We start from the raw sequence: 27,380 nt of genomic DNA on the forward strand, positions 1-27,380 counted from the left end.
TTCATCTCTAGGAGAAAGAACGCGTCTCCTTCCTGAGCGGTATGATGGCTGCGTGGTCCCATGGTGTTTATACTTGGGTACTATTGTTTGTACAGATGAACGTGGTACCTTCAGGCATTTGGAAATTGCTCCCAAGGATGAACCAGACTTGTGGAGGTCTACAATTGTTTTTTGAGGTCTTGGCTGATTTCTTTGGATTTTCCCATGATGTCAAGCAAAGAGGCAATGAGTTTGAAGGTAGGCCTTGAAATACATCCACAGGTACACCTTCAATTGACTCAAATGATGTCAATTAGCCCATCAGAAGCTTCTCAAGCCATGACCTCATTTTCTGGAATGTTCCAAGCTGTTTAACTTCTTGTGACGAGCAATCCCGTATCCGGGAGCGTAATTATAGCCTCAAGCTCATTACCATAATTATAGCCTCAAGCTCATTACCATAACGTTAACTATTTTTGAAAATCGCAAATGAAATGAAATAAATTTATTTATTTGTGTAGGAGAAATCGCTCCGTTTTGTTCATCACGTTTGGCTAAGAAAGAAACCCGAAAATTCAGTCATTAACTCCATAATATCGACAGAAACATGGCAAACGTTGTTTAGAATCAATCCTCAAGGTGTTTTTCACATATCTATTCGATGGTAAATCATTCGTGGCAGTTGCCTTTCTCTTCTGAACCAAATGGAAATGTGCATGCAGCTGGAGATTACGCAATAATTTCGACGGAGGACACAAGGCTGACACCTGGTAAATGTAGTCTCTTATGGTCAATATTCCAATGATATGCCTACAAATACGTCACAATGCTGCAGACACCTTGGGGAAACGACAGAAAGTGTAGGCTCATTCCTTGCCCATTCACAGCCATATAAGGAGACATTGGAACACAGCACATTCAAAATCTGGGGCATTTCCTGTTTGAAATTTCATCTTGGTTTCGCCTGTAGCATCAGTTCTGTGGCACTCACAGATAATATCTTTGCAGTTTTGGAAACGCCAGAGTGTTTTCTTTTCAAAGCTGTCAATTATATGCATAGTCGAGCATCTTTTCCTGACAAAATATCTTGTTTAAAACGGGAACGTTTTTCATCCAAAAATGAAATACTGCCCCCAGAGGTTCAAGAGGTTAAAGGCACAGTCAACTTAGTGTATGTTTTCACCCACTGGAATTTTGATCCAGTGGGTTGAAAAGTGAAATAATCTGTCTGTAAACAATTGTTGGAAGAATTACTTGTGTCATGCACAAAGTAGATGTGCTAGTCGACTTGCTAAAACTATAGTTTGTTAACAAGAAATTTGTGGGGTGGTTGAAAAACGAGTTTTAATGACTCCAACTTAAGTGTACGTAAACTTCCGACTTCAACTGTATATACACGGGTTGGATTTGCAAAAGACAGCAGACAATGTGTGTCACATAACAAATACGTCTAGGCAAGCAAGGTCAAAAAGTACCAGGCATATTTAAAGTGAAAACAACAAAAGTTATAACACTGCATGAAAAGTATGTTTGGTACCGACTTTCTGATAGAAATGGCACTGGAATAAAATTAGGCACCTAAGCTGTAACAGTGAAGAAACGTGCCACCTCTTCCATCCGAAATGTCACTAATAGGAGAAATGAACTAAATAGGAGGATGGGCAATGTAATCCCTTCCTTGGGAGATTACTATCCCACTTCCTCCATGCCCCAACCACTCTACAAGACATCTGAGGACACATTGGTTTTACACTTTTTGTAAGAATATGTGTGGCTAGCTTTCTACGAGTGCTATTGATGTGAATGCACTGTTCCAACAACCAATTCAATTTAGCAAGAGAAGAGAGAGTGGGGCCTTTGAAAATGTTTCACGATATCGGCACGGTTCCACACTTATGCAATCTGCTTGAAACCACCAATTACTCTCCAAGAGTGAAAATACTTGTTAGCATGTGAACTCGGTCTGTGACGTTAGCAGTATTGCAATGTTTTTTTCAAGGGAAAAAATGAAAACACAAAGCAGACCAAACTCTTTGGTCCTTTAAAAACCTTGCTGTATGTAAAATAGTGTCCTAATAGCTTTGTAAAATGACTCAATGACAACATTAGGGCTGTTTTCCTAAAGAAGTTAAATTCGCTTAGTGTTTTTTTCCTTGCCAAGATACTATAGAGTGCTGCGATACTGGTATTGTCTCGGCAGGGTTACTGTTAGCCGGTAAATGCCGTCTTTTGGCCGATAAAATAAATTAAAAGACGATAAAATAAATTAAAAGACGATAAATACATGTGTTGCTGGACGGAAGAAATAAAATACATTTTAAAATAATGCTTTTTATTAATTGATGGAAATACTACTCGATGTGCTCCAACTTCAAATGCAAATATACCTCATAGGTGTAACGGCAGATCTCCTCTTCGTCTGAAGAGGAGTAAGGATCGGACCAAGATGCAGCGTTGTAAGTGTCCATAACTTTAATCAAAGAAAGCACTGAACACTGAATACAAAAATAACAAAAGAAACGTGAAGAAACTGAAACAGTACCGTGTGGCGACTGCCACGGAACCAAACACCCACAAACCAACAGTGAAACCCAGGCTACCTAAGTATGATTCTCAATCAGAGACAACTAACGACACCTGCCTCTGATTGAGAACCATACTAGGCCGAAACAGAAACCAAACATAGAAAAACAAACAGACTGCCCACCCCAACTCACGCCCTGACCATACTAAATAAAGACAAAACAAAGGAAATTAAGGTCAGAACGTGACAATAGGCTAATAAAGCCACAACCTGCTTGGAAATTAGTATTTCTATTTACGCAAAAAATGTGAGGTTCCCATAAGGGACTTCAGCTAAGTGTACCCAGACTGAGCTAAATTGGCAAAGATTTAGTTGATTATCCCCGCTTCCAGTGTGACCGCTGAGAGGGGATTCTTTCTCCAAAACAGAGTAAAGACGGCCTCAAGATCACGCCTTCTTGAGGACAAAGTAACGAGGCTGATATGCACAAGCTGCTGCAAGGAGTAGGACAGCGTTGACTTCACAACAGCAGCAGCTCACTTTGAGCAGGCCAAGGTCCGCCACAAACGCAGGTAAAGAGGCAAATTATTGTGTTCGTCAGGCCCTGTCCTAGTAGTTTTTCTGCCCAAGGCAAGATCAACATATGCCGCCCCGTGTCATGAACAGTATAAAGATCTGGAATGGATTGATAGACTAGAATTATGATATGCACAATTGGTGCATTTCAGTTGAGCTTATTCAGTAGCACCTGTAAATAAAACATTGTTGCCAACTATTCACGTCAAAATACAAAGAATTACAAAGAATTACAATGTTGCTAGACAGCGAACTACCTATACTAGGAAACAGAGTTGTTACCAATGAGCCACGTATATCGCACATAACATCAGTCAAGACCCCACGATAGCTCAAATTACAATAAAACGTTATAACATCATCCAGTAGAACTGTAAAAAGTGAGATATAATTTAAGCCTTGGAAACAAGCGCTTTCGTAAATGCATGGAGCGGGACTCATTTCACTGGAGCATTGTAAAATATGATATTTCTCAATGAACGAATCAACCTTAACGAATATAGTTTATTAACGTATCGAATTTGATTGTCCAAAATAAGTTTTATAAATTTGCTCATTTTGCGTCCGCCTAGAGTGTCCTCTTTCCACTGCTGTGGTGCCGAATCGCAGCGGGCAACAGTTTATATGATTTTACTGAGATACAGTTCATATGAAGAAATCAGTTAATTTAAATAAATACTTCCAAATTCTCTAAAACAACGTTGAGGTGACTTATGGTAAAGAAATGAACATTCAATTCTATGGCAACAGCTCCGGTGGACGTTCCTGCAATCAGCATGCTAATTGCACGCTCCCTAAAACTTGAGACATCTGTGGCATTGTGTTTTGTGACAAAACTGCACATTTTAGAGTGGCCTTTTATTTCCCCCCAGCACAAGGTGCACCTGTGTAATGATCATGCTGTTTAATCAGCTTCTTGATATGCGACACCTGTCAGGTGGATGGATTATCTTGGCAAAGGAGAAATGCTTACTAACAGGGATGTAAACAAATTTGAGCACAAAATTTGAGCGAAAATAAGCATTTTGTGCATATGGAACATTTCTTGGATCTCTTATTTTAGCTCATGAAACATGGGACCAACACTTTACATGTTGTGTTTATATTTTTCTTCAGTGTAGTGAATCCTAACCCTAAACCTTTTCCTAATCAGCTACGACAAGTCAAATCTGACGTTAATTTGTCTAAAACTGGATCCCTTCTAGCCACGACCGGCTGGCTCTGGTGGTGTAGACAGCCATTTTTATTTTTGTTATTCGGCCTGGGTTGTATTTGAGTGGCCTAGATTGCAATTGAAAACAGCTGTGTTTTGTTATTTATTAATTCAATGTTTCATTCATGTTCCTACATGTTCATTCGCAAATTATATTAGACAAATTATATATTTTGAAGATGTATTTCATTACTGTGTAGGTGACTTGTACTTCTAGGCCAAATGTTTTTTTTCTTATCTAAATAATATTCAATTATGATTTGCTGCAGGGATGAAGATGCAAAGGGCAATGTTTTGCTTTTCAATAAAGCAACCTGTCATGTTGGTATAAGAACATCGTTCTACTTCATTTTATTACAACTTTACAGGCAAATTTCTATTCTGTGAATTACAATAATCTACATGTGATTTGGAGCACAGTGGGTGGACGCCCTAACGCGTTACACACCCAACGCATATGGATGTCCGGTAAATTAGAATCCTGCCGGTCACGTTGTCCAGCGCCAAATTTCCTGACGCAAACGCTGATGTGCATGCCTATCCATTGAACACTAATGACCCCTGCTGCTGCAGATGTACTAGTGGACTGGTCAAAACAAAAGACAGCAAAGAAAGTTGGATTCCTAATAAGACGTCATAATAAATGAGGATGACCTAGGAGAGCCTGTAAGTTGTTCCATCACTGCTAATGTAGAGAACCAATAGCCTACCGAAGTGCTTTTTTAAACCATATTATTGTCTGCCCTAGAAGATAAAGATACAGGATAATGACTCAATTAAGCAGCAACATAGACGTTCAACTTAACTAACATCCCACACTTATGTAATTGCACAACTTTTTCTTTGCAATGTCTCGCTGAATATGTGCATTAGCATATCAGCCAGTCTGCATTTGGCAAGAACTTCGAGATCAAGATGGGGAGAGCCATATGCAGTGACTGTGATTGTATTTCAGACCCTCTGCTTTTAATCATTGCTGAGAAGCTCCACACACACAAACGCCGGTTAACGCATCTCTTCCTCTTTCCCAAACAGCTGTTACAGTTCATTGTTAAAGGCACCACCCACATCAATTATATATGAGCAGCATTCCGGAGAGGGCCCATAGCCCAGTCTGTCTGTGGAGCTTAGTGGAGAGCCATACACACCACATTGAGTTCACAACTTACTCTCACAGAGGAGGAGGAACAGGGAACATCTGCTGTACTAGCATTCTGAAATTAAGTTCTTATCAGGAGGCAAAGTTATCATTATTGCTTTTAAATTATTTACATTCATTCCGGTGATTTACTTAGTCTTTTTTTCCATAATATAAGCGTTGAGCTTTTGTTACAAATGCATAGGTCAGATTAATTCAATATTGTTTTAATTTGACATGTTTTAACTCTTGACTTCAGTTCAGGGCATCCCTGTTTGAATTCTATAACACATCAGTATTAAAAATAACTTTTCAGATTAGATGTCAATACCATATTGCCCTATAAGCTCATTATAGGGCTCATGGCCCTGGGTTTGAACTCCTCCCTATGTAATTGGATCCTGGACTTCCTGACGGGCTGCCCCGAGGTTGTGAAGGTAGGCAACATTACATACAGTAATAGGCCTGATTTACAACAATGACGTGACAGCTTACAGGGAGTAGGTAGGTACTCTGACGACGTTGTTCCCATGCTTGACATGCCCCCAACCTCATCAATGGGACCACTGTGGAGACGGTCAGTAACTTCACATTTCTCGGAGTACACATCTCAGAGAAGCTGAAATGGTCTAACCAAACGGACACCGTGGTGAAGGCACGACAGCGACTCTTCAACTCATGCATGTGTAGAAATTCGGTCTGTCCCTGAGTGCCCTCACAGGGTTCTACAAGAGCACCATCAAGAGCATACTGTAGGGCTGAATCACAGCCTGGAATGGCAACTCCACTGCCGCGGACCGCAAGGCTCTTCAGAGGGTGATACGTGCAGCCGAACACACCATTGGATGCACACTCCTTGCCCTACAGAAAACCTTCAACACCAGATTTCACAGGAAGGCCAAGAAGATCATCAAGGACCCCTGCCACGCCCTGCTCTCCCTGCTTCAATCCCTCAGACAACACAGAAGAGTCATGGCAAAAACTGGGAGACTGGCAAATAGTTTCTACCATCAGGCTGCAGAATAGCCCCCATAGTCAGCTACCTGCTCCCCCTCACGCCTGCTTGTCCCCCTATGGATATTCCACCCACACTTCCCCTATGGATATGTCTAAAATCACATTGCTGGGAGTGGGTGAGTCACATCTCACCAACCTGAGGTATATTGTTGGGCAAAAAAATAAAAATAAATAAGGGCAGGGTCCCCAACTGGCGGCTCGCGGGTGATTTATATGGTCCCCCAAGTTTTTTAGCAAAAATAAATATACATTATTTTTCCTTTTTTTGGACATAAGACCGTAAAAACACCAGCAAATCAGCTCCAAGTGATTTTAATTTAGAAAATCTGTTTCAAAGTATTCCCACACATAAGAGATACAGTGCCTTCAGAACATGTTCACACCTTGACATTTTCCACATTTCTGTTGTGTTAGAGCCCGAATTTAAAACAAATTAAATTTCATTTTTTTTGTCACTAGCCTTCACATAAAACCCCATAATATCAAAGTGGAATTATGTTTTTCGAAATTTTTACAAATTAAAAATGAACAGCTGAATTGTCTTGAGTCAATAAGTATTCAACCCCTTTGTTATGGCAAGCCCAAAATAAATTCAGAAGTAAACGTTTGCAAAGACACTGTACAATAATAGTTTTTAACGTTATTTTTGAATGATTACCTCATCTCTGTACCGCACACATACAATTATCTGTAGGCCCCTCAGTCAAGCAGTGAATTTCAAATACAGATTCAACCACAAAGACAAGTGAGGTTTTCCAATGCCTCGCAATCTATTGGTAGATTCAAAAAATAAAAAATAATAATAATGTATATCCCTTTGAGCATGGTTAAGTTATTAATTACACTTTGGATGGTGTATCAATACAACCAGTCAATATAAAGATACAGGTGTTCTTCCTAACTCAGTTGCCATAGAGGAAAGAAAAAGCTCAGGGATTTCACCATTAGGCCAATGGTGACTTTAAAACGGCTGTGATAGGAGAAAAGTGAGGATGGATCAACAACATTGTACTCCACAATTGTGTACTCCACAATACTAACCTAATTGACAGAGCGAAAAGGAGGACGCATGTAAATAACACAAATACTCCAAAACATACATCCTGTTTGCAAGAAGGCACTAAAGTAATACTGTAAAAATGTGGCAAAGCAATTCACTTTTTGTCCAGAATACTAAGCGTTGTGTGGTATTGGATTAGCCCCAAACATATTACCAAGTACCACTTTCCATATTTTCAATCATAGTGTTGGCTGCATCATGTTATGGGTATGCTTGACATCGTTAAGGACTGGGGAGTTTTTCAGGATAAAACAAAAATGGAAGGGAGTTAAGCACAGGCAATATCCTAGAGGAAAACCTGCTTCAGTCTGCTTTCCACCAGGCACTTGAAGATGAATTCACCATTCAGAAGGACAACCCGAAAACACAAGGCAAAATCTACATTGGAGTTGCTTAAGAAGAAGAACATGTTCCTGAGTGGCCTAATTATAGTTTTGACTTAAATATACTTGAAAATCTATGGCAAGAATTAAAAATGGCTGTCTACCAATGATCAAAAACCAATCTGACAGAGCTTGAAGATTGTGAAAATAATAAAATGGGCAAATGTTCCACAATCCAGGTGTGGAAAGCTCTTAGAGATTTACCCAGAAAGGCTCACAGCTGTAATCGCTGCCAAAGGTGTTCCTACAAAGTACTGACTCAGTGGTGTGAATACTTATGTAAATTAGATATTTCTGTACTTCATTTCAATACATTTGCAAACATTTCTAAAAACATGTTTTCACTTTGTCATTATGGGGTATTGTGTGGAGATGATAATTTAAAAATATATATATTGATTTTGAATTCAAGCTGTAACAAGAACATTTGGAATAAGTGAAGGGGTATGAATACTTTCTAAAGGCACTATATATGTGATCGTGTAAGCAAGGTTTGAAAATGATTATTATTTAGTCAAATATCATATCTGTTTGGGCTTCTTGCGGTCAACAAATTATTTGCAGTCTACAAATTATGTTCCAGCACACTAACGATCCGCTCAAGAAAAACAATCATCCCGTGGATGAATTTAGTTGATGAAGCCTGGTCTAGGGAATACCATAGGCTTCAGCTTCCTGTATTCTGGGATAAGTTTCCTGTTTCTTCAATTCTTATTTGATTACCCCCCCCCAAAATGAACAATATTTTAACATTGGGGACCAAACACTCAAAAGTTACAGATCTTTGGTACGTACAGAGGTGAATTAGAAGTGAAATCCTCTATAAAAGTCTTGGCTTAGTTTGAGGATAATGTTCTTTCCCCATGTCTATTGTAGATAAGGGGTATAATGATACGCTGAACCGCTAGGAGTACACTACAGTAACTGCCTCTGGCTTCGGCAAAAAAAACAACAACTTAAAATAGACACTGTTACGTAACATATTACAACCTTTAAAATAATAGCTTGTCAACAAAACCCTCAAACTCGGAATGTTAAAGAAAATGAAACCCAGAAAAGGTGCTTGATTGGGCACTGAATGCATTAGAGCAGAATAACTCAGTGGGTTTTATATTTAGAGGTGGTGTTCTGAGCAGCGGGCCTCTGCTCTCTGTCTTTGACCTGATGTCAGGAATAACCTGGCCTGAAGCAGAGTAATAACCAGACCATGACACTATGTGAGCCTGATGATAAACAGAGCCACTGAATCTCCCATACCCTTAAGTATGGGACAAAAGTAGAATGCACTCAGCATGGTCCTGTGGGGATAGTACTGTGAAATGAACCAGACCATTAAGATCAGTGGCGGGCAAGATGGACAGAGAGAGAAAGCATTACAGAATAGCAGTCATTGCTGGGCTTGGATCTGAAACAATCCCCACAAAGGAATGAAAGATGGAAAGAAAGGTAGTGCATATCTTTTATGAGTAGGCCTAAGTTTCTTGTTCCACCCCAACAAATCGCCATCCCAACCAATCGACAACTTCAACAATGTTAGTCCACTCACAGTTGCTGATTTCAGGTAGGTTGTACTTGGTGAAGTCCCACCACTGGAGGCGGTAGGTAGTGTTGGCGATGTTACTGGCCACAGCTGAATGACCGTCACCAATAACCGCACCTAGGAGAAGAAAACAGAGAAACAAAAAAAATATGCACAAATCACTTGTCATGACTGTCCTGTGAGGATCCAAATAGGTCAGGGCAGCTTGGCAATGAATGACCTCAACCAGACCCTCTCTCACCCACAGAGGGGGGGAGGAGGGAACTGGTGGGGGTTTGATAGTTCACACCCTGTTGTAAATCAAGGAGAGAGAACATTCCTCTCCAAATTCACACAGGAATGTTCCTTTGTCTACACAGACAGTTTCCTACTAATACATTCAAAAGTGAATACTGGAACAATATTTCTAACATAGAATGTGGGGAATGGTCAGAGACGATCTAAAGAGTAACAATGTCATATGGGTTGTTATTTTGTGATGTCATAAAAAATGTTAGATAGGAAATACTGTAACTTGAAATCTCCATCATCTACGTTGTGTATGAAATATGGAATATGATGAGAGTATTTGTTAAGATATGGATTTGATTTTAGGAGCCAGCAGAGGAAAAATATATTCTATAAACTTTGCACAGTAAGTAGGCACAGCCAGTGAGGTCAAAGAGCGTGTCAGCCGGACGGAACCGTCCCTTTCGACCAGAGTGTATAAAACGATTGGAAAAGAAATGAACATTTAGACTAGAATTAACATTTAGACCAGAAAGGTGTCGAGCTGCAGCTCACGTCCAAAGTGGTTCGAACTCTGAAATCTAAAAATGAGGTCGAGACGATAATGTCACCTCCCGGGCAATGACAGCGGATTTACTGTCCAAAGTAAAAGTATCTAGAAAAGCGAATTTAAGTGGGACCATTCTACTACTTTTCAAAGCGTCGTATTCTACTACACTCATCAACCTCGAGAACCATCAACACGGCAGGCTAGCCTATCTTCAAATAAGCAGCTTTAGGAGCGAATGGAAGGGGAATCAACTCTGTAGTTCTGTTCAGGACTACACGACGGACAAAGACATTTAGACGTTAATACATTCATGATTTCTTACTCTAAACGGGCGGTGGTTCGTCTGCAAAGTATATGATTACTGTGAGAGTAGTTCTAAATGTACATAAGTATTATGTCTCTGTCCCTCTCTCTCTTGCCCCCTCCATGTCAGTCTGTTAAGGACTTTTTTCTAATATATTAAGTGTGTATGTTTATCCTGTGTTATCATTTAGTTAGCTAGTAAATAAATAATTTAACCAATTTGTGTAGTACTGAATCATAAGTAAGGCTGAGGCTACGACTGTTCAGAATGATGATACGATTCAAGGTTATGATTAATACGTTGACTGTTTTATGGATGTGATAGGTAAAGTCCTTTAGAGTTATATTCGGGGGTTGGTAACTCTTTAAACAACCGCTCTCGTGGTGCCCCAAATTCCTAATGAGTTAATTGGTACATGATTCATTTAAATCAGGTAACAATGAAACATAGTTAGTTGATTAGATCAATAACAAATCAACCACAACACATTTAATCTCTATAATAAATATATTAGCTTATGGGAAAAAAGTGTTTTCTATTTTACAGTTTTGGAATTCTGTCAAGTCTTTGTTGAGCTGTCATCCAACAATAGGGAAAACCGCAGTCCAGTACCAGGGTTTGTCCTGTCTGCTCAGTCATTATTCTCAGTAAACAACATACTACGGACCAGAAGTGTAAATGCTACTGGTCGAGTAAAAAAAAAAACTAAAAAATAAAAAGTTTTTTTATGTTGAGGCTTGCTCATGAACAAACCAGTGGTTTCGATTTCCTGGAGTGTTATGTTAATAGGATGCCCATTAACGTGGCTAATGGAATCCTGACCAGGTGCACATACAGTGCCTTGCGAAAGTATTCGGCCCCCTTGAACTTTGCGACCTTTTGCCACATTACAGGCTTCAAACGGGGCGGCAGGGTAGCCTAGTGGTTAGAGCGTTGGACTCGTAACTGAAAGGTTGTGAGTTCAAACCCCCGAGCTGACAAGGTACAAATCTGTCGTTCTGCCCCTGAACAGGCAGTTAACCCACTGTTCCCAGGCCGTCATTGAAAATAAGAATTTGTTCTTAACTGACTTGCCTTGTTAAATAAAGGTAAAATTTAAAAAAAAAAAAAAAAAAAACAAAGATATAAAACTATTTTTTTGTGAAGAATCAACAACAAGTGGGACACAATCATGAAGTGGAACGACATTTATTGGATATTTCAAACTTTTTTAACAAATCAAAAACTGAAAAATTGGGCGTGAAAAATTATTCAGCCCCCTTAAGTTAATACTTTGTAGCGCCACCTTTTGCTGCGATTACAGCTGTAAGTCGCTTGGGGTATGTCTCTATCAGTTTTGCACATCGAGAGACTGAAATTTTTTCCCATTCCTCCTTGCAAAACAGCTCAAGCTCAGTGAGGTTGGATGGAGAGCATTTGAACAGCAGTTTTCAGTTCTTTCCACAGATTCTCGATTGGATTCAGGTCTGGACTTTGACTTGGCCATTCTAACACCTGGATATGTTTATTTTTGAACCATTCCATTGTAGATTTTGCTTTATGTTTTGGATCATTGTCTTGTTGGAAGACAAATCTCCGTCCCAGTCTCAGGTCTTTTGCAGACTCCATCAGGTTTTCTTCCAGAATGGTCCTGTATTTGGCTCCATCCATCTTCCCATCAATTTTAACCATCTTCCCTGTCCCTGCAGAAGAAAAGCAGGCCCAAACCATGATGCTGCCACCACCATGTTTGACAGTGGGGATGGTGTGTTCAGGGTGATGCCATGTGTTGCTTTTACGCCAAACATAACGTTTTGCATTGTTGCCAAAAAGTTCAATTTTGGTTTCATCTGACCAGAGCACCTTCGTCCACATGTTTGGTGTGTCTCCCAGGTGGCTTGTGGCAAACTTTAAACAACACTTTTTATGGATATCTTTAAGAAATGGCTTTCTTCTTGCCACTCTTCCATAAAGGCCAGATTTGTGCAATATACGACTAATTGTTGTCCTATGGACAGAGTCTCCCACCTCAGCTGTAGATCTCTGCAGTTCATCCAGAGTGATCATGGGCCTCTTGGCTGCATCTCTGATCAGTCTTCTCCTTGTATGAGCTGAAAGTTTAGAGGGACGGCCAGGTCTTGGTAGATTTGCAGTGGTCTGATACTCCTTCCATTTCAATATTATCGCTTGCACAGTGCTCCTTGGGATGTTTAAAGCTTGGGAAATCTTTTTGTATCCAAATCCGGCGTTAAACTTCTTCACAACAGTATCTCGGACCTGCCTGGTGTGTTCCTTGTTCTTCATGATGCTCTCTGCGCTTTTAACGGACCTCTGAGACTATCAAAGTGCAGGTGCATTTATACGGAGACTTGATTACACACAGGTGGATTGTATTTATCATCATTAGTCATTTAGGTCAACATTGGATCATTCAGAGATCCTCACTGAACTTCTGGAGAGAGTTTGCTGCACTGAAAGTAAAGGGGCTGAATAATTTTGCACGCCCAATTTTTCAGTTTTTGATTTGTTAAAAAAGTTTGAAATATCCAATAAATGTCATTCCACTTCATGATTGTGTCCCACTTGTTGTTGATTCTTCACAAAAAAATACAGTTTTATATCTTTATGTTTGAAGCCTGAAATGTGGCAAACGGTCGCAAAGTTCAAGGGGGCCGAATACTTTCGCAAGGCACTGTATGTCAGTGTAGGACTAATGGCAAATCAAAAGGGTATTGGTGAAAAACTATAGTGCACTAAACCATTTAATAACCATCAAAGGTAGATACTGGTGTCTGTATGCTGTTATACCAAAAAGAGCAATCTAGAACATATATTATTCATAAGCATGTCTAAACCTACTAGGCAAAGAACTGCTCTAAAATTCTGTAAAATGTTTGAAAAGAAATGCATTAATACTGCAATATCGCCAACTGCAAGGTCCTAATGAATAATGAGGTATGGGCCTAAATCATAAATGAATTTACTGGTTCTGATTTGATGTCAGAACAAATGTCCAACAGTCAGTACATAGTAAATGTCTGTAATAACTGCACCAGAGGCATAAACATCAATAGTAACTGCCCATCAGCTACAGTAAATGCTCCAAGTAATTACATACACTTGACACATTTTCTGTCTGTGACAGTATGTGTGAATGTCACTCCGAGTCTAGGACACTTAAACAGCAACCGCAATTATTTCACAGTTAATTTGAAATGGAGGCCTCAGGCTTGTGAGACAAAAACAAGTTGTACTGACTTGACTGCAAAATTAACTAATGATAAAGACAAGAGACCATGGCTTTTTATACTGAGTGTTTCATCTACTTTCAAGGTGTTTAAAAAAGCAATGTAGATTAAAAACCGATTGAGTTTGCCATAATTAGCTATGCTTACATGACACAATTTTATCAAAAATGACAGAAACTGCAGTGTGAGGATAAGTGCTTAATGTTTTTAGCTGCTGCACCATGGTAACGGGCTAAACCTTTTTCAAGGCTGCACTTTTCCTTCTTACAGGAATACAACAAGTCTGCTGACCCTCTTTGTAATGTGGCAACCTTCGATTGGTTAGCTTAAATGTTACATTTTGTACTTACACACAGTTGCAACTTGCCTCTACGGTATGTGGTCAACATTGCAGCTATACAGAACTACGATGGACTTTTACATTTAAAAAAAAAAAACTTTATTTAACTAGTCAGTTAAGAACAAATTCTTATTTTCAATGATGGCCTAGGAACAGTGGGTTAACTGCCGTGTTCAGGGGCAGAACGACAGATTTTTTTTTTTTACCTTGTCAGCTCAGGGATTCAAACTTGCAACCTTTAGGTTACTAGTCCAACGCTCTAACCACTAGGCTACCTGCCGCAACTTTACACATGGTACGCTGTCTGTCCTCCGCTCTTAGTTTAAGTCATTAAGAGAACATTATTCATTTTTTTTCTCCCAAGATCACTGAAGTGTTGGAGCAAATTACATGTTGAGGAACTCTTGACAAGTGTTGCATTCATTTCTGACAGACCCATCATGACTCATGTCAGAGGGGGGGGGCTTAGACTCATGTAGGCTTAGTACATAGTCAGCTGCATATGAAAATTACTTTTAAATGAAAAACCTACCCATTAAATTTGATTATGTTTAATCTGGAAAGTTATCTGCCCTTATGCTCTATTCCCCCCATTTCGTTTTGTGTAATAGAAAATCGAACTAGCCATCATCTTACAGTATTTCCATGCATCATTGCCTGCAATGCCCAAAAAACCTCATGGCAGAGGTTAAGGAAAATAAATAGAGTGAATGACCTATTCTCTGAGGAAGAGGGGAGCTATAACTAAAGATCTGTAGTGCACTGGCTGCTCTTGACGGATTGAAACAGAGTTGGAACGTCAGTAGATCTTTAAAGAGTCTTTTTCACAAGTACTAGGCCATTACACCGGAAATGCAAAGTATATGTTTTATGAGAAATGGAATATTTGAAAGCAGACACCGCTCGATAAGCTAAAACATTTCTAATAATTTCATGGTTTAGAAATGTTGTATGATGATTCATCTTTGGAAAATCTTGTCTGAATCATATGTGGCAAACAAACGACAGAATCTAGACTAGCACCATAGTTAGCCAGTCAATGACTAAGAGCCCAGGCTGTTATTTGAAAAGCCTCAAACATTTTCACACCCTCATCGAATCAAGTTAGGGATTACTAGGGAATCAAACCGGAGAGTGAGAAGGATTAGAGAGTTGAATTGGATAGAAAGGAAGTGTTTGGGACAGTGTGGGAAGAAGAGTAGCAAGAAGTATGCCTGGAGATTATAAGGTATGGGGACAAGGGAGAAAAACAAGGGAGTTGGCAAACAAGGGTCAGAGAGAGCATAAGTGTTAGTATTTGATGCATATAGGCTGCATTTTACTTCCCCCTGGTCTCTCAGTCCAGATTTAAAACATTTTCACAGCTCCCCCTTAAAATTGGTCAAGGAGGGGTCAGAGGAGCCACAGGTTCTAACCCCATGGCCACACAGACAACACCACTGTCACATGGCACCATGGTGCGTTATAATAGAACCACATGGTTCAACTCACGGACTTACTACGCTCATACATAAAAAGAGAGTGGACTGATAGAGCTACAGTATATTTATTTACACCAGTGGGAGAAGACCCATGTTACAGTCACACTGTAATACACAGAGGAGCAGCCATACGAGGACCAAGCGCCCGGGGTCATGTTGCGTCATGCAAATGCAACCACTGGCCTTCTAGGAGTCTCTGTAAAATTCAGAGAAAAACGACTACATGAACGCATATTCGAAAACACACACATTTTATTCCGCTCTATTAGGAGACTAAGATCGGACTAGACAGAATAAGGACAGTCATTTTCCAACATCACTTAGACATTCCTCTGCTGGGGTTGTTTGCACTTTAAAAAGGAGAGGGAGTCACAAGTCTCAGAGAAAGACCCTTGTTGCTTTTTCCCCCACAGCCATTTGTATACCAGTTGAATGGCTGCTACTGCTGGTATTTTTGTTCACATAGGGAGGTCTGAAACATCTGAATAATGGCCCCTTCCTGGCCACTCATATCCCCACATGGGTTGACCTCCAATAAACCAGATAACCTCTACTGTACATCTAGTTCTGTACATAAAATTGACATTCCTCCAGCAAGCTTGCTTGCTCGATGCTAATGGCTTCCTATGTCAGGATACAGCTAGTGGTGTCTGTTTATGTCTGAGCTACAAATGTACAGTAGCTGCTTCAAGCTACCCAGTGTGAGTGCATCTGATCAACAGAAGGCAGAGAAATGGGATGTAGCTCTTACAATACATATGAAAAGAAACTAAATCACAGCGGGTACACTAACAGATGAAAAACATGATGCAGTGCTGCAGCAGTACGGAAGCATGTAAAGTGGAGCTATAGAGTTTTGTGTGTGACAACTGCACAATAGCAGAGTAGGGAGTAATCACCCATCTTATCAAAGTTACGTGAAATCACAGCAGATTTGGTTGCTGTGGTTACATCAACAGTGCATTGAGGCATGACTGATGAAACGTAGAGAGGAGAAAACATACAAGGCAGTGGTAATGGCCAAGATGATTTGTTGAATATAAAATAATTCAATGTTTAAGGCTGATATCTGGATTTAAAAAATCTAAATAAAACCAGGGAATATTTATGACAGCCCTAATACAAGAGCAATGCTAATCTCATTTGCCACATAAGTGAAATAATGCAAGGAATGCAACAAGAGGGGGCATTATAGAAATGAAATCAGACTGACCATCAGTCTGTGTTCTGACAGTTTAAACTGTTTACATTTTGCCAGTAGAAAGTCAATCCCTTCTGACTTCAACCGCATACCTTCAGGTCTGCCACAACTGGCAGAATCCGAAAGAAAGCGATGTCAAAACTAGCCCCATGTGGTTTGGATCTGAAGAGTATTGCAAAGTGTGTGCATGACTGAGTCAGTGTTTGAGAACATCTCTAAAAGAGAAGCTCCATTTTAAACTATTAGGTCTATACCCATTTTTTTATGCTCTGAAAGTCCATAGAGGCTGTAACTGGCCTCCGAAGGTTTGTGCTTTCGGGCTCGTCCATGTACACATTTTGAAGGTACCATAAACAGCAGAACGATGAATGAATTATGCAGAGGCCATAACAACTGGACAGGGAAGAACTTTTTGGCAGATGAGGTGTAGCTTTTAGAGTCCGGTGTCCAACTACTGCTTGAGCGGTCTTAAACGTAAAGTTTTGACTGAGCCAGCATTACTTGCGCTTTGCAAATCAACAAACCATAAATGTACTAGGAAAAAACGGATCATCTGCCACTCACCACACTGCCAGTGTGCTTTACTCAAACGTGGAAGTGAGTCTAAAGCACAGCAGAGTGATTACCAATGCCTTCCTTAAACCCATTTTTTAATTTCCAAGAGCAGAGGAGATGGAGTTTTTTCAAAAGGCTATTGTGTATGGTTACTTTATCTCTGAACCATAACTTAATATAATAGACACACTCTATTCTAACCACCGGGCCTCTGACAACGCTTAGCACTTACTTACTTCATAAAAAAAACTTAATGGAGTAAGTAGGTAGGTTTTTATCTTTTGGTGATGAGAAAGCTGCTGTCAGCTGTCCGACACAGCTTTCAGGAAAGTATTACAAAATCCAAATGCATATCCTTTGGGACTTTCCAGGCAAGATTTTAAAGAGCCCATAACAGTATGGAGCACTGGCGTGTTCCTGCCATAGACTCAGCTCATCCTGAATTATCCCCATAAACGTCCCTCCTCCATAAGACCTAGAAGGGAGGAGAAGAAGATCTTCAAGTAATGGTCACCATTACTGGCTCCACAGCCACAGGTCAACACTACCCCCTAGCTGGGCCTAGACAACATACACAATACACCATATACTCTAAAGCAAGGGTATTCAACCGGGGGTCCAGAGACCCATAGGTACTGCAGAACATTCGAGAAATATATAGTCGGAAGTTTACATACACCTAAGCCAAATATATTTAAACTCAGTTTTTCCACTATTCATCCTAGTAAAAATTCCCCGTCTTAGGTCAGTTAGGATCACTACTTTATTTTAAGAATGTGAAATGTCAGAATAATAGTAGAGATAATTATTTATTTCAGCTTTGATGTTTTTCATCACATTCCCAGTGGGTCAGAAGTTGACAGAGCTGATGTAACTGAGTCAGGTTTGTAGGCCTCCTTGCTCGCACACGCTTTTTCAGTTCTGCCCACAAATTTTCTACATGATTGAGGTCAGGGCTTTCTGATGGCTACTCCAATACCTTGACTTTGTTGTCCTTAAGCCATTTTGCCACAACTTTGGAAGTATGCTTGGGGTCATTGTCCATTTGGAAGACCCATTTGCAACCAAGCTTTAACTTCCTGACTGATGTCTTGAGATGTTGCTTCAACATATCCCCATAATGTCCCACCCCATGATGCCATCTATTTTGTGAAGTGCACCAGTCCCTCCTGCAACAAACCACCCCCACAGCATGATGCTGCCACCCCCGTGCTTCGTGGTTGGGATGGGGTTCTTAGGCTTGCAAGCCTCCCCCTTTGTCCTCCAAACATAACGATGGTCAGCAAAGAGGCAATGAGTTTGAAGGTAGGCCTTGAAATACATCCACAGGTACACCTCCAATTGACTCAAATGATGTCAATTAGCCTATCAGAAGCTTCTAAAGCCATGACATCATTTTCTGGAATTTTCCAAGCTGTTTAAAGGAACAGTCAACTTAGTGTATGTAAACTTCTGACCAACTGGATTTGTGATGAAGTGAATTATAAGTGAAATAATCTGTCTGTAAACAATTGTTGGAAACATGACTTGTGTCATGCACAAAGTAGATGTCCTAACCGACTTGCCAAAACTATAGTTTGTTAACAAGAAATTTGTGGAGTGATTGAAAAACGAGTTTAAGTGACTGCAACCTCAGTGTATGTAAACTTCCGACTTCAACTGTATATTTAAAAATAATAATAAAACATTGATATAAAAATACATGCTTTTATGAATATTGCTAGCAACAACAGAATAAACCCATTTTGAATTATATACCTACAGTAGAAAAGAGGAGAATAACATTTCTAATGATGTCAACTTTATTTCAACTCCTAATATTGAGCAAATTACACTCACTGGAGCTAATTACACTCACTGGAGTATCTGACATAGGCTTTGAAAAAGCACCCGCGAGTACCAGTCGCGGCAAGTGCCACTGGCTGCTGGTAAGCTTTCTTGACTGCTGCTATTTATGAAAATGTGTTTGGAGTTACATTTCTATCTAATAGGCATTGTTAGAGTTTACACTTCCTCCTCCATTTATAATGTGGGGAGGTCAAAATAAAAAACAATGTACCAAATCTATGAACTAAATATGTTTGACTACTGGCCTCCCGAGTGGCGCAGATGTCTAAGGCACTGCATCACAGTGCTAGTAGGCGTTACTACAGACCCAGGTTCATTCCAAGGCTATGCCACAACCGGCTGTGGCAAAGCCCGGAACAGTGCACAATTGGCGGTTAGGCGGGTCATGTTTCAAGGGACGCATGACTCGTTGGGGAGTTGCAGCGATGAGACAAGATCGAAATTGGGGGGTAGAATACAAACAAACAAAAATAAATAATATGGTTGATAACTTCTCCTTGCTGTTCACCTGATAAGACGATAACATTTGTTTTGTGCTAACATATTATGGTGTCCGGTTTGCCTGGGCGGGTGTCCCTGGGAAAGAAAAAGTTGAAGACCCCTGCTCTAAAAAGTCTTGCTTTATTGCATCATGATGAAACATTGAGAATAAATTATACAGTCTAATAATATTGTAGATATTTTAGTGTTGTAATTTTAGAGAGTACAACTTCTTTACGTGTTTAGTGTAACAATGCAGACCCCGTGCACATAGAATTCAGCTGGGTACACTTCCTGGGATATGACACACTGCACAACGGAAAATATGTTGCCCGTCTGCCAATGGAGAAATGAGTCTAAAAGCAGGAAACTGCCTAAATCCCTAATGTATTGAGCTTCATGCTGACAGCTGGAAACTTCCCCTTTTCATTGGTGAGTGCACATAACAAGCATTCAGTGGTGACATGCACAAAGTAGATGTCCCAACCGACTTGCCAAAACTATAGTTTGTGGAGTGGTTGAAAAATGAGTTTTAATGACTTCAACCTAAGTGTATGTAAACTTCCAACTTCAACTGTATTAATGACAGGCATGATGTTGGCAGGAACTAAAACCACTAGACTTTTCTGTCTGAGTGTCCATCAACCACAGCATCAAATGCCTCCAAGAGAGCTCCCATACTGGAGATAAAAGGTTGTCGCCCTCCCGTCTATAAAGAGAGACTACTGCATTACTGAGGCAGGACCCGCTAAGATATTCTAATACAGCCACTCATGCACTCAGTATCCCCAGCCGGGACGCTTTGATTCAAACCACTTACAGTAACTAATCTTGTCTTTGTTATTTTGAAGAGCAAATACATTTGAAAAATGCAAATGACAAAAACTAAATTTTATATGAAAATGTAAACAGTTTGGTTTACTCTTCACTAATGCATTTCAACAGGAAACTTCTAAGGCTCGGGCTTTCCATTGGGCTTTGGGGGATAGCCTATACACACAGATTTCTCGGAGGGCTAACAAAATGCAGGCATTGCATATTCAACAGCTTTCCCAATACAAAATACATGGAGATGACTGTCAGACTTATCTTGATTTGACAGCGCCTGAGCCAACTGGGTGATGGTGTACTTCGAACAGGGATGGGCAACTTAGGATGGGGCTGGGGGGGGGCCACAAAAAAAATCTGAACTCCCGATGAGGGGCCGCAGTGGTTCACGGCTCTGCATACCAACATCCATACAGCAAAACATGCAATTCTACACATTTTGACATGGGGTGGAGATAAGATTTTGTTTTGAATATGATATCTGAGTGAGAGTGACCAAAAAATCTAGGCCACCCCAGTCGTAAATTTGACCATTATTACTCAAAGTTTAGACAGCTGGCCGCTAGACGAACTTACCAATCAATAAAAAAAGACGTAGCTGAACATGGGCTTATTGAGTGAATATCAGTGACTGACATGTGCGAAAACCTGCTGATGCCCAAACACATTTGGAAACTCTCAACCGTGGTGGTGAGGAATTCATCCGCAGACCTAAAAAAAAGGGGGGGGGGGTTGCCAGTTTCCCATCCCTGACTTAGAGGGTTGCAGTAAAAGTGAGGGGGACATTGACATAGGATATTCAATTGCACAGTTAAAGAAAATAACTTGAGCAGAAAAACAATTGAAGCAGTGATCAGGAAAAGATGTTGGAAATGAGGGTGCGGTACACTACACACATCCGTTTGGGACATGCACATATGTTACTCCGCAACATATGCCTTCTGTTACACATATTTACTTTCGCCAAGGAAGGTATCAAAGTAAAACATGAAGTACTCTTTAACACGTGTAAAGCTGTTCTCAACTCTCCCAACCGGTAATCAGCATGGGAGCTGCTGCTGCATATTCCAAGGTACATGGGAATAAATGATATGACGTATTCAAAGGGTGAACCTTAAAAAGGGAGGGAATTGCTTTCTTCTATACATCGGCAAGGAAGTAGCTCCTTATACTAGTTAAGCTCAAGAGATTTCGTTTGGAGGAGAGGTGGATTTAGGATGGAGTGACTGAAGAGGAAAAAAAGGGTAGGGATAAGCTGGAAAGACAACAATGGAGGGTTGGAGGAGAGAGAAGAGGGGTGAAGTAGACACAGTGTGGGGGGGGTGAAGGGAAGGCAAACCGAGTGAGAGAAAGTGACTGGTCAGAGACCGAAGGTGAATGAGGTTATAGGGGACTGAAGCAGGGCCAAGTGACAAGAGAGTGACAAGCCCCTCTCGTCACAGTATATCAGAGAGCTGGAGCGTCACACAAAATACACCTGGCATATCCTCTCTCCACTGAACGTGTGATTTCCCTGAAGCTGATATTTTTTGTTTGACGGTAGTCCCAAGACAAAGCCCAAGTGGGGGAAAAGGAACATTGGGTCCTTGCTGTTCAACTTCTGGGAAAGAGCTAACGTTACCGACGGGCTGTCTTACGAGCTAGCTGCCTTAATTAATTAAGACTTCCTGTCTCACTGATACAGCATGCCTCCAGGTACTCTCAGTGCCACATCTGAACACGCACTTACAGACTGATACTAAATATTGAATTAAAATAGTATGGATTAAAGCACAAATCATTCTATATTGCATCAGACACATGCCAATGGTTTGACCTCTGGTTAATGTAGTGTACATTACTCAATGATGAGAATACAAGCTCTGGGCTAAATCCACTGCCCTATTGCTGACGATATTGCGCTTTTAATTTCCGGAAATATAAGAGCAGCCAAAAAATAGCGACCGCTTACCAGCTACCACCCGGTTACTCAACACTGCACCTTAGAGGCTGCTGCCCTTTATACATAGAATCACTGGTCACTATAATAATGGAACACCAGTCACTTTAATAATGTTTACATGCGGCTTTACTCATCTCATATGTATATACTGTATTCTATTCTACTGTATTTTAGTCAATGCCACTCCGACATTGCTCATCCTAATATTTTATATATTTCTTAATTCCATTATTTTACGTGTGTATTGTTCTGAATTGTTAGAAACTTCTGCACTGTTGGAGCTCGGAACACACGCATTTCACTACACCCACAATAACATCTGCTAAATATGTGTATGTGACCAATAAAATTGGATTTGACTTAGATGCCATTGGCCCGGTTGCCAACTCATCCATAAAACAAAATCTCACATTATCACAAAATGTAAGATTATATTGCAAAGTATCTGAACAATGGGACCTGGCAAAAGAAACAACAAATCCAGAATTTTTTAGTCAACATCACAAGTGGAATGATCATTTATTGAAGAAAAAAAAACAGAGTGAAAAAAGGATCATGCACGACAAGATTAGCTTACGTGTGATTTAAAACACTGTATGTCCTCAATGGTTTTGAACGGCTCCCTTTATGATGCGTTCTGTTTTGACGTGAAACCCTTACTTCGTCATGGATTTGTCAAAAGGGAAGAACTTTCACACAATAGGGAAAGAGAGCCTAAAAAAAAAAACAGAGGCACTGAAATAGCAGCCACTGAGATAGAAGAGGACAGATCTGAAGTACTGCACGTTATGTATTAAAAGCTGTACGGCTGAGGGCCTTTATGTAAGGGTGTCCTCAGTTCCAGCAAGTTCGATGTTGCTGGCACATCTGTGAACTGATATACAGTTCACAGATGCCTCCACCAACATGTCAATGCACAGAGGGGTGAAAAGCTGACATCTGCCACCAGCCCAGTCAAAAGTAGAAAACCCCAGAGGGGGACAAGGGAGATAGAGCAGAAATAAATGTAGCTTCTCTATAGTCATGCAATACAATACAGTACTTGCTACTTGGTTAATATCATATCAGTCTCTGGCATCGAACATATGGTGTTAATAAAAGAAAGTTGGACAAAGATAGGAGATGGTAGATACTACTATGTTCAGTTAATGTCCTTAGATAGAAATATGGATTAATGATGTATGATTTACTGGTACAATGAAAATAGTTGGGGAACTGAGACAAAATATTCTGATCGACCATGGTCTGTGTTCTATCCAATCATTTCCAGTTGTGTGTGCTGCCTGAACCAACAACCCTCTCTGTCCACTCCATTATTGTCCTCCTCCATTGGGATTGGTCATTGCAGTGGGTTCACTCTGGGTTACAGAGTGAGCAGATAATATCACCCTGTCTGTTCCCTTCTCTCCTGACCGTTGGGGTGACGATGAGATGTCATCCCAGATCACCTTCTCCAATTACAAATTCTCTTTCTGCACAGACACTGATTGGCCACCAAGATGAGAAGGGACATGGCCTCGACCCGGTTTAGCTGCTCAACTGGGTCTTAAACTCTGAATGACGTGTGCACTGTACCTCATGCCTTTATGCAAGTTTAAATTAAAATGCACTTTTTGGATCACAAAAATGAGCACCTAAAAATACTTCTAAAACCCCTAAAAGACAAAACCCTTCCATTGAAAAAAGATAACTAGTTATATAGCCAGTTATATAAATGCGCACCAGCATTATTTATTTTTGGAATGATTAAAGATTTGCATTTAGACCTCTTACATAAAGGCTCATATACAAGCATATGGTCATTACTGTCCTCTGCTGGTGAAAAAGCCCCGTTCTCAATTTTCACTACATTGTCACAGCAAAAACAAAAGAAGACTAGGCCATCTATGAACGAGCTATGCTGAACAGCTTGTGGAAGGTCATTTAAACTTAAACACTGTGTGTGCTGCTGTGGCATTTCAAGAGCAACATTACAAACCATCACCAACACAGGTGGCACAGCAATCTGCGTAGGAAGCAAATGGAGGGCTGGGCGGAGAGCATCTCTCCTGACTCAACAGGCATAAAACCTGATGTAATTTCTCTGTTTATTAACTAGACGTCACACACACACACACACACACACACACACACAAATGTAAGAACTTTTCATTCAAGTTGAAAGGAAATGAATTGTAAAACATTTGGTATGCGTAGGAGGTTTCAGCGGTGGGCAAGACACACACAATGACAGTGACACAGTACAATGAGAAACAACACCGTACAGCCACAGCAGCACTCTCCTCTAATGTCTCACTGTGACTATCGGTCATTGTCAGCCAACGGAAGCAAAAGGTGAGTGGGACTATTTGGCTTGGTTTGACATGAGCTGTGAACGTGTTCTACCTTTGGGTATGAGGAGTCAGAAACCATTCATAATGCAAAAGCATGCTTGAGACGGGACTTCAGAGAAACTCATATTTTGACACACGAATCATGTCGGGGGGTGGGGGGGTAGTTTGATAAGTTCGCTCTTTGGGGCTGGTGTGGGCGTTCCAGCATGTCTGCAAGAGTGTGGGCGGCAGAAAAAAAAAAAAAGAGGTTCTGAAGCGCTCTCGTCGACGAATTCATTATCTGCAACGTCCACATCGATACCACTGGAGCATGTGGATTTTGCTCCAAAAGCGTGGGTGGAGAGCACAGGGCAGTCATTACGCAGAGGCCCTCTTCGCAAACACTTACCTGTGCTGCTGCACTAACACTCATGAGTGGCTGAACTGCTCATCCATCCGAAAATGGTACATTGTGTGGGCAGCTCGGTCCTAAAGCACCAACGTGAACTGAAATATTACTGGAATGCCAGCTCTGCTAGCAGCCTAGTTACCAAAACAGAAACACAAGATGAAAACACGAGGGATAACTCTTCCTACCTGCTAGGACCCTGTTGACAGAGGAATGGGTGGCCAGGCCAGGCTGGCCCCTCTCGTGGTGGAAGATGCCAACATATGGCAGATACTCAGGCAGTAGGAACCTCCTTGAAGAAAGAGAGAAGCATCACGTTATATAGAAATCACACAACAACTAACAGAGTTTACTCACCCCATAATTAAGATATGAGAAAATTGGAGACAATCTCTGTCGCGTAATAGGGGACTAAAAAGCACAGGCAAGTTTTTATAAAAGCCTTACCCGACTTTACATTGTTGCACAAACTGATGAGGGTAGCCTAGTGGTTAGAGAGTTGGACTAGTAACCAAAAGGTTGCAAGATCAAATCCCCCGAGCTGACAAGGTAAAAATCTGTCGTTCTGCCCCTGAACAAGGCAGTTAACCCACTATTCCTAGGCCGTCATTGAAAATAAGAATTTGTTTTTCACTGACTCGCCTAGTTAAATAAAGGTTTAAAAAATTATAATAAATAAATACAATTGTGCTGTATGATGTTCACCACTGGTTTTGGATAGACCGATTCAAATCAAACTTTAGCAAAAGTTGGAGAATATGTAAAACATTTCCTGTAAACTAATCCTCGGGACACAAGAGTCCCGTTATGTCATTGGCTGCTCATATCATTGGTCAAAAAACATCAATTAGAATATGAAGAGCCAATAAGTATAATGTATTCGGAGTCCAGGGGGACCAATGATGAGTTTGAATAGGTTGACTATTTCACGTTTTTATTTTTCTGTTTCTTTTTTTGTTATGTATTTAGAGTATTTATTGTATGCTGTGTGATGCTGTTTTTTAAAATGCATTGTAGGGATGGCTGTTGTTTTTGTTTGTTTGCTCTGCATTGTGTGTATTCCATCAGGGAAACCAGTGGAATCACTTTAACGTGTTATCCCTTGGGTTGTACTCCGTGCATCTTTTTCCCAATAAAACAATCAATAAATGAATCATATCAGGGCCACCCACCGGGGAACAAATCTGCCAAGCGAGGGGGCAGACATACGAGCGTTGCGCGGAGCCCTGTGTCTGGCGCGATCACCGTTATCCCTGTGAAGACAGACAGACGGACAGAAAGGGAGATAGACAAACACATACAAAGAAAAATTAAAAGCCGCTTAACTGAGAGACCGTAGTTGGACTCACTATATAGTGCAGGCTCACTTAAAAGTTTGATGTTAGCCTAACTTATTAGCCTAACCTAACCTAGCTTGAGCTTGAGACCCAAACCAAAGGGAGAAAATTGCAGTACTACTTGTGATCATCCAGCAGCCTAAAAAAAAACAAGCAGCCAAACAGAAACTCCAGAGAAGATTTGCAAAAGTTTGAAAATGCTGCAACGCATAAAGATGGTAATATATGGTTCCAATGTTTCTCTATTAATAGGTTTGAAAAAACTGATAGTAAGTGGGCCCCTTTTCACAACACAATATAATCCAATCTGGACACATTCAAAGGAGGAAAAACAAAGGCAAAATATTTCCAGGCCAAGGAGACACTGTATAGAATCGGGATGGCATGTAACCTAGCGGTTAAAGACCGTTGGGCCAGTAGCCCGAAAGGTAGCTCGTTCAGATCCCTGAGCAGACGAGTTGAAAAATCTGTCGTCGTGCCCTTGAGCAAGGCACGTAACCCTAATTGCTCCTGATAGTCGCTCTGAATAAGAGCACCTGCTAAAATGACAATGTAAATATCTGACCTTGCAAAGGAAGACTGTGCCATTACAGGAACATTGGTTCCTGTCATTTATTCGCTGACCCCAGGAGGAATTAAATATGCATCATATTTCCATCAGAGTAGAGTATCAGATGAGAAGACGCGGCCTCTTTGTGATCCACTGGACGTTTCACATTCAGAATTTTCTTTACACTTCTTGAAAACTGAGACAATGTGAAAAAGGACGCGAGAGAGAGGAAATCCGACGAACCCGGAGCCTCTGAAAGTACTCGAATCGGAAAGCAGGCCGGAAATAGACATGCTTTCATAAATATACATTTCAATAACTGATATGAAATGTGCCAAACACTCATATACCCTCAGCA

The 27,380-nt window shown here is 40.6% G+C and overlaps 1 protein-coding gene across 1 annotated transcript in view; it reads right to left on the reverse strand.

Annotated features, from left to right (window-relative positions):
• LOC135505302 (activating molecule in BECN1-regulated autophagy protein 1-like) overlaps positions 1-27,380 on the reverse strand; it is a 104,679-nt gene that overhangs the window by 35,753 nt on the left and 41,546 nt on the right. Inside the window, exons 9-11 of the mRNA XM_064924560.1 lie at positions 26,308-26,388; positions 25,324-25,427; positions 9,437-9,547 (exon numbers count right to left, since the gene is read on the reverse strand). Coding sequence (XP_064780632.1) covers positions 9,437-9,547; positions 25,324-25,427; positions 26,308-26,388 — 296 coding nt within the window. The remainder of the gene's footprint in view (positions 1-9,436; positions 9,548-25,323; positions 25,428-26,307; positions 26,389-27,380) is intronic.

This window comes from Oncorhynchus masou, chromosome 2 (genome assembly GCF_036934945.1).
Source record: "Oncorhynchus masou masou isolate Uvic2021 chromosome 2, UVic_Omas_1.1, whole genome shotgun sequence".
NCBI lineage: Eukaryota > Metazoa > Chordata > Actinopteri > Salmoniformes > Salmonidae > Oncorhynchus > Oncorhynchus masou.